At 41.7% G+C, this 12170-nt stretch overlaps 1 protein-coding gene across 2 annotated transcripts in view; it reads right to left on the bottom strand.

The window, feature by feature from the left end:
- The window catches only part of CACNB4 (calcium voltage-gated channel auxiliary subunit beta 4), a 202629-nt gene that overhangs the window by 28268 nt on the left and 162191 nt on the right, over positions 1–12170 (bottom strand). The window contains exons 5-9 of one of the 2 annotated variants that reach the window (XM_016205765.2): positions 6817–6947; positions 4719–4795; positions 3235–3254; positions 2929–3009; positions 1674–1732 (exon numbers count right to left, since the gene is read on the bottom strand). In XM_016205765.2, the coding sequence (XP_016061251.1) occupies positions 1674–1732; positions 2929–3009; positions 3235–3254; positions 4719–4795; positions 6817–6947 (368 nt within the window). Of the gene's footprint in view, positions 1–1673; positions 1733–2928; positions 3010–3234; positions 3255–4718; positions 4796–6816; positions 6948–12170 lie in introns of those variants that run through there. The other variant, XM_087819856.1, reaches the window with a different exon arrangement.

The following is a 12170-nucleotide window of genomic DNA, read 5'->3' as shown; positions in this document are numbered from 1 at the left end:
TTTGTTTGTTATTTTAAGAATGCAGCTGCTGGTTAAAAACATACAGTGATGTTCTAGAGCAATTCAAATATATGACTGGAGACAAGTGGGTTGGTTTAGGGACAGAATCCAACTTTCTAGAATAATTACTTTTGGAGCCTCGAAAGAACCTATTCTGCTTAGGTGAAAATCAAAATTTCTAGTTTCGTAAAAGCCAAATAGTGACTCTTGGTTCTTAAAAATTTAAGGGATTATCAACAGATGCACACTTTATTTCTTCTGGGTTATAAATAATTTTACAAAGCCATTTTCAAACACATCCAAAGTTTTACCAAACACACACACACAGACAGAGAAAAACAGGAAAAGGTATAGACAGTAACGGGTTCTTTTTCTTGTTTTAGTTGCTAATAAAATACCAGCTAATTTTTTAATACAAGTTATTTCTTAGTAAAAGTATACATGCACGAAAGACCTCAAGAGAAAGCAGACACAGCCCAGGAACCTTTTAGTAAGACAAGGCAAGAGTTCCTTATTTCTACACAAAGATGCTTACTATTATCAAAATCAGACACCAAATCCAAACTTCCTTTTTTTTCCTTCTTTTTTTTGTAAAAGGCTCTCCAGCAATGTAACTACATTCACCATAGAATTCACCATTGAATGTTATGTAGTTTATAAACTTTTTTTTTTAAACTTAAATCGATTTCCTTTCTACTTTTTTTCTTGCTATACTCATACCCTCTACTTCCATGCATCTTATTTGATGTATGTCTCTAAAAAGTTCCCTGGGAAACTTTTTTGTGACTTAGTGTCAGTAGTTACTTGTCAGTAGATAAAAGACTAATAGAACTTCAGTTCCTCAGGAGACTGAGTATAGTAATAAATGTCACTGAAAACTAGCAAAATCATTTTCTAAATCTGGCAATACTGAACCCCAAGTGTTGCTTATTTCTGTTTTGAAATTCATCATAATTGCTGCAATGCGTGGTGACCTATGAGTATTAGTTTTCTGTGATTTTCTATGGAAAGATATTACTTTCAGTTATGACACATTCATTTAAAAATAATTAGCATTTCTATGTTGGTAATGGAACAGCTGTAAGATCCTCCTATACTCTATCCTTGCTTTAAATAATATGCAGGATACATACAAAATAGACCAATAAAATAACAAGGCTATTTCTAGTAAAACAAACCCTGAGTGAAACACCCAAAGAAGTACTATAGTCGCTTTGAGGGGCTTGTGATGAAAACGTTACTTGCACTCTTCTTTTGAGCAAGTTGAGTACTTTATGTTTGTATCTTCATATCACACACACACACAGAGGTGTAATTCCCAAATGATATTACCCAGCTTGACCAGCGGGCTACCATAATTACCAGAATTCTTCTATATTTTAAATTAATATTTTCATAAAGCAAGAAGTGAGAAAATAAAGACAAACACATACATTTAAATAAAATGAATGGATTATTTTCCTTTTCAAAAATCCTTTTTCCCTTGGGGATTCAATGCTGTACTTCATAACTTCATATTTTCAGAGCTCTTTCATTGTATTCTTCCCTGACTACTGAGTTAACTTTTAATTACAGATCTTCTGCAATCGCTGGAAACATAGATCCACAAGTCACTCCACCATACATGTTTGATTAAAGGAAAATAAAAATACAGAAATATCCGTATGTCTCACCTCCCATCAAACCTGTGCTTCAGGAAATCAAAGAGGGCTTTCTGCATCATGTCTGTTACCTTTGCAGAGGTGAGAAGAAAAAAATGAGGCAAACACACACAGATATAGAGAGAGAGAAGTCAAAAGTAAGAGAGGGGAGAGGGAAGGGCACTGTGAGCAAAGACCTACCACAGCCAGTCCTCTCTGAGGGCAGGTTACTGTGGAAGGCGTTTTTCATTCTTGGCCACCTATAGTTACTAAATTTCCCCCATTGCTTCTCCTCCAGGGTGTGGAGGAATAAAGCTGCAATAGTCACTAGACCCTGACCCCCTTCCCTTAGGAGGGTTGAGAACCAACCCCAGGAGACCACCACAGGTACGGCCTGTCCTTGCCACACCTGAGCGGTGTTTGCTCCAGTGAGGAGCAGACCAGCCCTGGGCCCAGCAGTCCTGCCAGTCTGTGCAAGTTGGTAGAAATTCTCTATGCCCAGGGCTGGATTTCTGTAGATCACTCTCCTGCTCTTCCTCTGACGTTCCCCACTGAGGGGGTGAGGGACAGGGGGAGAGGGAAGGGGCAGGGAGGAGAAGGGGGAAGGAGAAAGAGGCAGGGAGGAGATGGGATTCTTAGATCTCCCTCAAAGAAATTGATTAATTCATTCAACAAGTGCGTACTAGGGGCCAGACTGTCCTAGTTCAGCAAGAATGGTGCCTTGGAGGCTGCCTACCATCTGGTTTTAATGCACCACCCATTACTTGTGCTAGAACAAAGTCCGAATGGCAACATCTGCAACGTGGCACATCTAAGTCTTTACTCTTTCCTTCCAACGTGGTATTGGGAAGAAATTCACTAGTATTTTTAGTGGAGTTTTTTCCTTCTATAGGTCCTTTAAAATAAATACGCAGAGAAATATCCTGTGGGCCATGCCATTGATCGGAGCACCAGCAGGGTGAGATTTGTTGGTGCTTTGAGGGTTTAGGTTTGCCGGCAGATTGCCGATATGTCCCCTTGTGCTGTTCACAGAACTTCCCATGATCAGTGTTTTGAGGGAGATATTTATTTCTAAGCAATGTAATACATAATTGATGAGAAGCGTGCCAGGGAGGGGAGAAAGAACGAGGGGCCACACAAGGCCCACCCTGCCCCGCCCACCTTCACATGCTGAGAAGTGACTTCCGTGGGCACCTATCTGTAAGCAGGCCCCGAAGGAGCCAGCTCCCAGTGGCGGTCGCCTAGACTCGTGATCAAGAACTGAAGCAGAACAGGCTGGTGTTTGTACCTCATAACCCTTCAGTGACGGCCCCACCAACACCACCGGACGCATGGACGGCACAACATCATAAGGAGGAATGTGCTCCGTCTGAAAGAGATGATTTGACACGCATGACAAGGTGAGGATGAGTACCCCTCCTCATCAGCCACAACATTCATAGTTCTCAGGTCAAACAAAAAATGATCACCACAGGCCCCCACTGACGAGGCTCATCCCTTATTTTATAGCCATTCGGGTCACTGAAATGGAGCAATGCAAACATATACAGAGAGAAACCTTAACAGTAGATTTAAAAAGGAAATACTCACTTACCACTTTTTGCTTCTGTTTTGCTAAAAGACAACAACGAGAGCCATATCAAAATATGTAATCTCTGTAAATGATAGTACACGATTTTAAAAGATGGAAGAATGCAGCAATTTCCTCCTACAGTGAGAATTTGTCCCTGTAATTCTCATCATTTCACTACCACCCACTCTGCAGAGCACGGTTCTATTATTTCACTCAGGATGGGCTGATTTTGAAGACATGAAAAATACAGACAGCTTCCTCCCTGTATGAATGACCTCACATCCTGATTTTGTGTTGGGTGGGGAGGGTGGACTTCACAGCAACATTGGAAGCTCTGGGCCAGCACAGCCCACGGGCTGTTTCCTGCTGAACGCAGCATACAGTGTGGCTAGGAACAACTTGGATAAATAAAACGCGATAGAGAGAAACTTAGAATAACAATTTGGGTAAAAATAATCATCACCTCAATCACTCATTATTTTTGGATTTTGCAGTCCTTTATGCATTCTTAAGTCCTCTGGCTCACTTTCCAGGATATTGATATATATTTTTTCTACTAGGCTGCTCATAATTTCAAATAAGTTTATGGCCAGTTATTCCTGTTCTTTTCTGTTTGTAATAGTGAAAAGCTGCAATGCCCTAAATGTCCAACTAATGGGGAGGAAGCAAAATATACTCAATATGTGATGAAAGCGGTTCTGTGGCCATCCCAGCAGGTCTAGTCCATGTGGGGGCAACCCAGAGACCGAGTTAGGTTCGGAGCCCTGAGACTAGGAAGGAGTCACAGGAACAGGGACCCATACACTCAGAACCCACACACACAACCGACGCCGTTTCCTGCAGATATAGGCCAGGAGAGCCCTCGGACTTGTCATCCTGAATTGGTGATACAGGATGCCCTAATGCAGCATCAGTTCTGGGTCACAATGAAATTAACCCACAGGAGTCAGGAAGTGTGGTAGAAGAAAACTTCCTGCTTGAATACCTCCACAGTTTCCAAATGCACGACTCCTGGTTGGGCCACCATTCTCCCTGCATTACCATTCATCTCAGGGCTCAGCTGTCTACTGTCCAAATAGAATTGAGGTCATCTGGGCCCAACCTCATTCTCTGCTTCAACCCTCCCAGTCTCCATAGCTCAGGCTACCAACACATCCTAAAGTTGCCCGTGGAAGTTGAAACAGAGTATTTTCTTCAGTCTACAACTTTTTTCTTTTTAATTGGCCCTCAGCATCTTAAAGTCTGTTGGGTTCATTGGTTTATACAATGATGGGTAAATAAGATTTTTCAAAATTATACAAATATCTACATTTTCAGTACCACAACTACCCTTTAAATCAAATCAAATTACTATTGAAGGCAAATGAGCAATGAAATATTAAGTAGAAAAATCTTTAAATCAAGCCTTTTAAATTGTTTCCAAATTAGTAAGAATACTTGCATATATGTTCAAACATTAAGCAAGGAATGCATTCCATTAAAAAGAATTTAGCTAAAACCCTCACCTGCTGATGTGGGTGTTGCTCGAAATGTCCCTGATACCATTTCTCCAAGACTTGAAGAAGAATTGCCGCTGGATTTCCTAGGATATAGAAAAGGAACTTAAGAGTCCTTCTCCAGATCCCTTGAAAATAGAACTTGAGAGCACAAAGCTTTCTTTGGCCTTAATCCTCCTAGATAATTCAAAACACACCACATCCTGCTATAGAGAAGAACTTGAAGAATCTGTCCAAATGTTTTCTTTGACCTCATTTCTCAGAGAAAATGGGGAACTAACTGGGACCTGGAAATACTTTGCAAAAATATCTCTCCTAGTTATTCTGAATCACTGAGGGGAATGCTCTTGTGAGCGGCTTGCTTTTCACTAACACAGCTCACCAGGGCACCACTCAGATGTCAAACACAGTTCAGAACAAGACCTGGAAAGAGCGTTTCTTCTTAGAAGCAATTATGCGGGATCAGAATTAAGAACTGACAATTTTGTGACCTGGAATGGAAGACCACCAGCACTGGTCTCCTCACATCCTTCTGGAAGCTTCCCTGGAGCCCATGGGGGCCCTCCGGAGCCCACCTCCCTACTTCTCCAGTGTACCTCCTTTTCAGTGCTTAAGAGTATGAGCCACAGAGTCAGAACAATCTGATTTCTCGCCCTGGCTTTGCCATCATATCACACATCTGAGCCTTAGTTTCCTCATCAATAGAAGAAGAAGCTACACCTCACAGGGTCGGTATAAAGAAAATAAGATCATGTCTGTAGCTCTTGGCTTTACTCTTGTACCTTCTGCTAAGTAAGCTTTTAGTGCAAAAGTATTTAAGCATGTAACGATATCATGGAAAAATAATAAACTAACAGCTTTGGAAATGATGATAATGCATTTATTATGTCATTCAACAAATATTTATTGAGTATCCACTGTTCTAAAAGTTAGAAGTACAACAGTGGGTGAAGAAATGCAAAAATCCCTTCACGTATAGAGACAGACTCTTGAATAGGTAAATATATAGTATTTCTGATAGTAATGCAACAGCAAAAACTAAGGATTAAGATGGGAAGTGGTTACAATTTAAAATATGGTGGCAGGAAGGGGTCACTGAAAAGGTGATATTTAACAAAGACCTGAAGCAGATGCTGGAATGATCTGGTGACAGTGTGAAGGGAAGGGTTCCAGTAAGAGGAAACAGCAAGTGCAAAGGTCCTGAGGCAGAAATGTGTGTTACCAAGATGTTTAAAGATCATCAAGAGAGACAAAAAGTCTAGAGTAGAGGGAACAAGAGTAAATAATAATTAATAATATTATAGGCATGCTATATACTAAACAGAACTGATAACTAAAAGTGGGGCTGACTGTACTTTGTGATCTCCTATCGCTGTTTAAGAGGTTCCCATATGACAAAGGCAACAGGGCCCCTAAACAGAGGAGTTATTGAAATAGAAAAGAATCCAACAGAAAAAGGAGGTTGAGAGTCAAGAGAAAGAGCTGCTTCTATTTTAGGACTTACAAAAAGTGGTAACATATCAAATCAATGCTTCCGTGTAGGCTCACATGTTCAGGCTCCATCCGATTCTGATTTCTCTCAAGCTTTGGTGTATTCCTGGGACCTTGAAATAACTGCACCCTGAGATACGTGGCTACTTCATTAGTTCACTAGAGGCTGATTCACTGAAGCTAGACAGTCTCTACCTTATTAGCAAGAGCGGCAGACGCCACAGAAAGCGCTGGGTGGAGAAGGCGCTGCTAGTACCAGGACCCGCATGCACTGTCGCATTCTCTGCCGACTTGGGCGCCTCTGAAAGTTAACCAGGGAGAGCGGCGGTGCCGGCTCAGGTCAGGCTCCCGCGTCCTGACTGAGGAAGATGCCCCGGAGGCCCGCAACGAAGGAAAGCTTAGGTTCCCAGGAGCGTTGCGGAGTCTGCTCATGTTGATCGCACGGTGCCAGGCCTCAGGGAGAATGAACGCCTGAAACACCTTGGTGTCGATTTCAGAAACACCGCCTTTACACAAAAGAATCTTTTACCTTGAAGGTATACGGTTTGAACCTAAGGAGCAAACTTGAAAATACCGCCTAATATCCCAAAAGTTTATAGAAAGGCAGGAGGCTTACCCTCCGTGAAAACGTCCCCTTTTCTGTTCTTGCTGAATCCGGATGTTCTCCAGCCTAAGTGGACTTGGGATGAAGCCAATCTCACAGCCCTCCTTCACCAGCCTTCCTATCCACCAATCATTGTTGTATTTCTGTAATGCAGAAATAAAGCTGCTGTCAATAGTAATTCACTTATATTTATATCTCATTAATTAATTTCAGGGGACCAGGTGGGCGAAACACCACTCATATTATATATTATAATATATTATATACATAAACACTGAGGCAGGGCCTACAAACTTTTTATCCAACGGCCCAGATAGTGAGTGTTTCAGGCTTTGCTGTCCACACGCTCTCTGCTGTAGCTACCTGAACCTGCCGTGGTAGTGGGAAAGTGTCCACAGACAACACGTAAACACGGGAGCGTGGCTGTTTCAATAAACCCTTTCTTCCCAAAAAGGGGCAGATGAGCCACAGTTTGCTAATCCTCAGACTAAAGTCAGGTCCTAACCTTTGGGTTCCTTTGGCCCTTATCAAAAAGCCTTAGCCAATTTTTAAGGAATAGATTTTACAAGAATAAATACGTATCAGTGAATCTAAAATTCTGGAAGATAAGACAGGCAAGTCTGAAATGAACTACATTCAACAGTCTGCTATTTGTCAAAAGCTTTTAGGTAAAAATCCATGATACTGCCTGCTATCTACTCTCACTGGGAAGGATTATAATCTTCTGAGGGGAAGCAGAACTTACTACCCCAAAATATGCCACTCCAAATATTAATTATTTCAAGCTGATTACTGTGAAAACATGAAAGAATCAAGAAAAAACCCTAACCCTCCCCTGACCGACTAAAAGAATTTAGAGGACCTGCTCCAGGAAGGGACATATCATCATAGACAACTGTAGTTTATTTATTTTTAGATAACTATAGTTTAATATGAGCTAAGTGTGATAGAGAAAAACCCAGCAAGGCCCACTGTTCAAAGTCCTCTCTGCGCCCCATTGTTAAACATGGCCCAGCGAACACTTATTTATCAAACATTCACTTTTTCATCTCCTTGTGAATTGTCTTCCTGCCCTTTGAAGTGCCCCAACCACACACACACACACACTCTTTCTCCATAGCTCCAGAATGACATATGAATCTTAACTGCCCAATCTGTTCTTGGGTCTCATATTCTTGGGGAACCCCTGTAGGTACCTATATAATACATTTGGTTGTTCTCTCCTGTTAATCTGTCTCATGGTAATTTGGTTATTAGACCATCCAGAAGAATTTAGAAGGGTAGAAGGAAAACTATTTTTCTTCCCCCACACCTCCAAACATAGGTTTGCAAATTAAGATCCACCTTACTACCTGAAGAAAAAGAAGCCTAATCTCACAAAGGCTAAACATCTATGTTTGTATGTGGGTTTTTGGGAAATAATCTCCAAATGGCCCGAAGCCCAAAAGGGACACAGGGTTTCCATTTAAATGAAGTTCCATGACACGTAAACTCGAACAACCCATGCAAAGGCTTCAGTCAATACAAGGTGAGACTCTGTCAACGTGGCCCATTTGATGGGTCAGCAAAACTGCGGTTATAATTATAGATTTTCTGAATCCTAGGGTAGAAGACACATTTAATCCTGCCCGCCTCCTCAAAGGTTTCAGCTAGTGATTTCTAGAGAGCAGACACATCAGCCCTATTATTTACACCCTTCAGAGATGATTCCCAGAACTTCCTTTATTGTTTTTGTTAGTGTTGGGCAAGATAACTCTCTAGCTTTGATCCCAAAGTATCTATTTTTTCCAAAATGTAACAACTTTATGTAGTACACTTTGCTTAGATTAGAAAGAAAGTGTGAGACTACATGTAGTGTGAGACTACACCAAAGAAATGTGAGTTGAACCAATATAAAATCTTAATCTAGGTCTTAGCTTTCCCCATCTTCCTATCTTTTATTTTAGGATAACAGGCTTGAAATAACAGGTATATTTATTTTGGGATTAACAAAAGGCAAGGGGACCCTTTTAGAATCTTTGGTGCACAGGCCTGGTATTTAAATTTGACCGTGGTGGGGACAAAACAGACTCTGAGTCATAGTTTCCTAGGGCCTAAGTTATTTCCTGAAATTAAGTGAGTCCACTGGAACACTAATTTATTAAATGGTACCCAAGTGACCTTAAAGGGCTTCCTGAAATGATTACTGAATCTGTCCAACATGTTTTAACTTAGTTCTAGGAAACGGACAAAGCACAGTGAGAATCTGACTCAACATAAATGAACATTCTTTCAGCCACTTGAGAGAAAGTCGCTATAATACATTCAAGCGTTTAATTTGCCCATCATTTGGTATATGTGATAAGGAGAGCTGCAGCTTTTCTCTGCATTTAAGTTTTTTCATTACTGAAAAGTACTTAAAACAGAGCATAATAAATGGCCTGCTAGGCAATGGATGAGAGGAAAGGCTACAACTTAATCACAGCAACGTGTTCATTTGTGTCACTGTTCCGAGAGCATGTGCCAGCTTCCTGGCAAGGTCACCCTAGTGTTGTTTAAATCGTTCTCATTTTGATTTCCCTAAAATGATTAGCCCTTTATCTTTCTAAGGTGTTTTCTTAGATATCTGATATTTCAAGATACGGAAACAAAAGGCTGTAATCCATATAGGATTACCAGCTCAATATCATGCTTCAAACTGCCAGATTAAAGAGAAGGCCACTGATCAAGGAGCATACAGGTCAAAAAGCTACCGACGGGACAAATTGGGAATATTGGTGGAATGGAGGAAAGCCATAAAGCACAGCAAAATGGGCACGTTGTTACATGAGTGTGCATGGAATATGTGAGAACTTCTCTTACCTTTGAAAGTTCTGCTTGTCCTGGGAAATGAAGAGTGTTCGCAACTAATAAATACGGTTGGTCATTTTTGATGGGGATGGTGGGACAAAGTCAACTTAACCATTCAGATGCCAGGGCACATGTTTCAGGTGGAGGGCCCTCGTCTTCTAGGCAAATGCAGACCACCCAGGAAGCACACGCCATCAAGCTGAGGCTACGTCCGCTTTCCATGACCAAGGCAGCCTTTGCCCTCACTCATCTTTCTCCTGCACGTTCCGTAAAGAAGTGTTCCCCTTCCTAGCAAAGGTCGGTCCCTCCCCTCGGGCTCTGGATCCCACCCTTCTTGCCTACTCAAAAACTTTACTCCTTTGCCTCTCTCTCCTTTCTCACCAGTCTCTCTCTCTGTTAATATCGGCACGTACAGGTGCCCAATAGCTCCTGCTGGAAAGGAAGCCTCTTTGGAATTCATACCCTCCTCAGCCTACTCCTGGTCAGCGTCAACCTCCTTGAAAGCATGGTCTACACGTACCAAATATGCTCCCCTTCTCCCCTCATCCCATTTCATTTGGCTTCCGTCTCCACAACTGCAGACAAGGGTCCCAGTGACTTCCATGCTGCTGACCACCATGCTGCCAATCCAATGTTCATTCTTCACCCCTCATCTTAGGTGACATGTCTCAGCATTTGCCACAGCCGACTGCTCCCTCCTTGAGGACACGCTCCTCTCTTGCTGTCCACACATTGCTCTGTCCTGGTTCCCCTCCTCTATCTCAGACTTCTCTGTTTCCTTATTTGTTGTACCTCATATCTGCAGGACGGGATTCCTTTGGGTTTGACCCAGAGCTGCCTTCTCTCTTCCTTCTACTCTCTCCTTAGTAGGTGACTTCCTTCATTATCACAGCTTTAATGCAATGCATAAACAAATGATCCAAATTTATTACCTTTGGCCCAACCCTTTCCTCTGAGCTCCAGATTCTTAGAGCTAACTTCCTACTTGATATCATCTTCGAAGTGTCCACTCCCCAACCGCTCTCCCCATCTGTTCTCTCCCCACCCACCTAATATCCATCCCAGTTGCTAAACTTTAGTTCCTACCCTGAGTCCATCACCTGTGCTCTTCACTGAATTTCTGTATCATATCTCACATCTGCCTACTTCTCTCTATCTCACTGTCACCATGCTGGCTCAATCCCATCATCTCTCACCTAGAATGATTCTACTGGTTTTCCTGATTCCGTACTTATCCCACTCCCATCCACCGTCTCTACAAACAATCAAAGAACCTTTAAAAAAAATAAATTCATCTCACTAATCTGCTTTCAAAGCCTTCAATGGCTTCTCATTACATTTAGGATAAAACCTGAAGTCTCACCATCACCTTAAGGTCCTACTTGACTTGTGCCCTGCTTACTTCTACAACTATGTCTCCTGTGACTAGGCCCCTGGCTCACTGCATTCCAGCCACAATTATCTTCTAGATAATTGATTGTGCCAGGCTGTTTTCCTACCTCAGGTCCTTTGCATGTGCAGGTTCCTCAGCCTAGAAGGTTTGCTCTTTTTAAGACTGGCTCCTCTTGATCCTTTAGGTCTCTACTTAAAGGTCACATTCTTACAAAGGCCTTCTCTGATCACTCCTATATTTGGAAGTATATAACCCCTCATTCCTTATATTTAAAAATTTTCAGCATTTGGTTAATTTTCCCCTCCAAAGCATTCACAAATTGGAATTATTTATTTGTTTATTATCTGCCCGCTCACTAGACTTTACGTCTATAAGGGAAGGGACTCTGTCTACTTTCTTTTTAGCTGTTGGATATCTGCCACACTAACTGCTCAAAAACTATATCTCAAATGAGTGACTATACAAATGTAGGTCACATGGGTATAATGCAAGGACAGTGAGACATCTGTAGACATCCAAATGTTTGATCCACTTGATACCAAATAGTTAAAACATTAAAACTGTGTATGTCCTGGTGTCATTAACGCCATGGTAGAATGCAGAGTTTCAATGACAGTGATTTTCAAACTTGTTATATATTTACCATGCAAGTGTCTCGGTGGCATTAACTGATATGTTTATGCTGATCACAATCTTCAGGCTCCTCCATTCTCAGGTTTCACTTTATTGTCTCACCTTTCCCTAAGATCTAATTTCCAATGTCTCCACTTTAGCAGAGACAAAGGAGACTATCAAGTAGACAGGTCCTCCAGTGTATGCCCCCAACGTCAACAGAAAATTCTGTGCAGACCAGAGAAGTTCAAGGGAAGCAAGACTTTCCTCCTGACTCAGCCTAATTCTTGTGTCCATTTTCCACATGCCATCTCCACCCCTCGACTCCAGCCCCTCCCTCCATCAGCTATGCCTTTTCCTTCCACTGTATTTCATTGGGTTCAACATCTCAGCATGGAAAACATGATTAAATCCTTCCCATCTTAGAAACAAAGAAAGCAAAGCAAAATTTCAAAACAATGCCTCAGTTCTTTATCTTCTCCTGACTACAGCCCAGTCTCCTTTTCAACTCTTAGCATTTAGGGAGAGAAAA

Source organism: Miniopterus natalensis, chromosome 8, assembly GCF_054644295.1.
Source record: "Miniopterus natalensis isolate mMinNat1 chromosome 8, mMinNat1.hap1, whole genome shotgun sequence".
Lineage (NCBI taxonomy): Eukaryota > Metazoa > Chordata > Mammalia > Chiroptera > Miniopteridae > Miniopterus > Miniopterus natalensis.
This window is presented reverse-complemented; position numbering and strand designations above follow the sequence as displayed.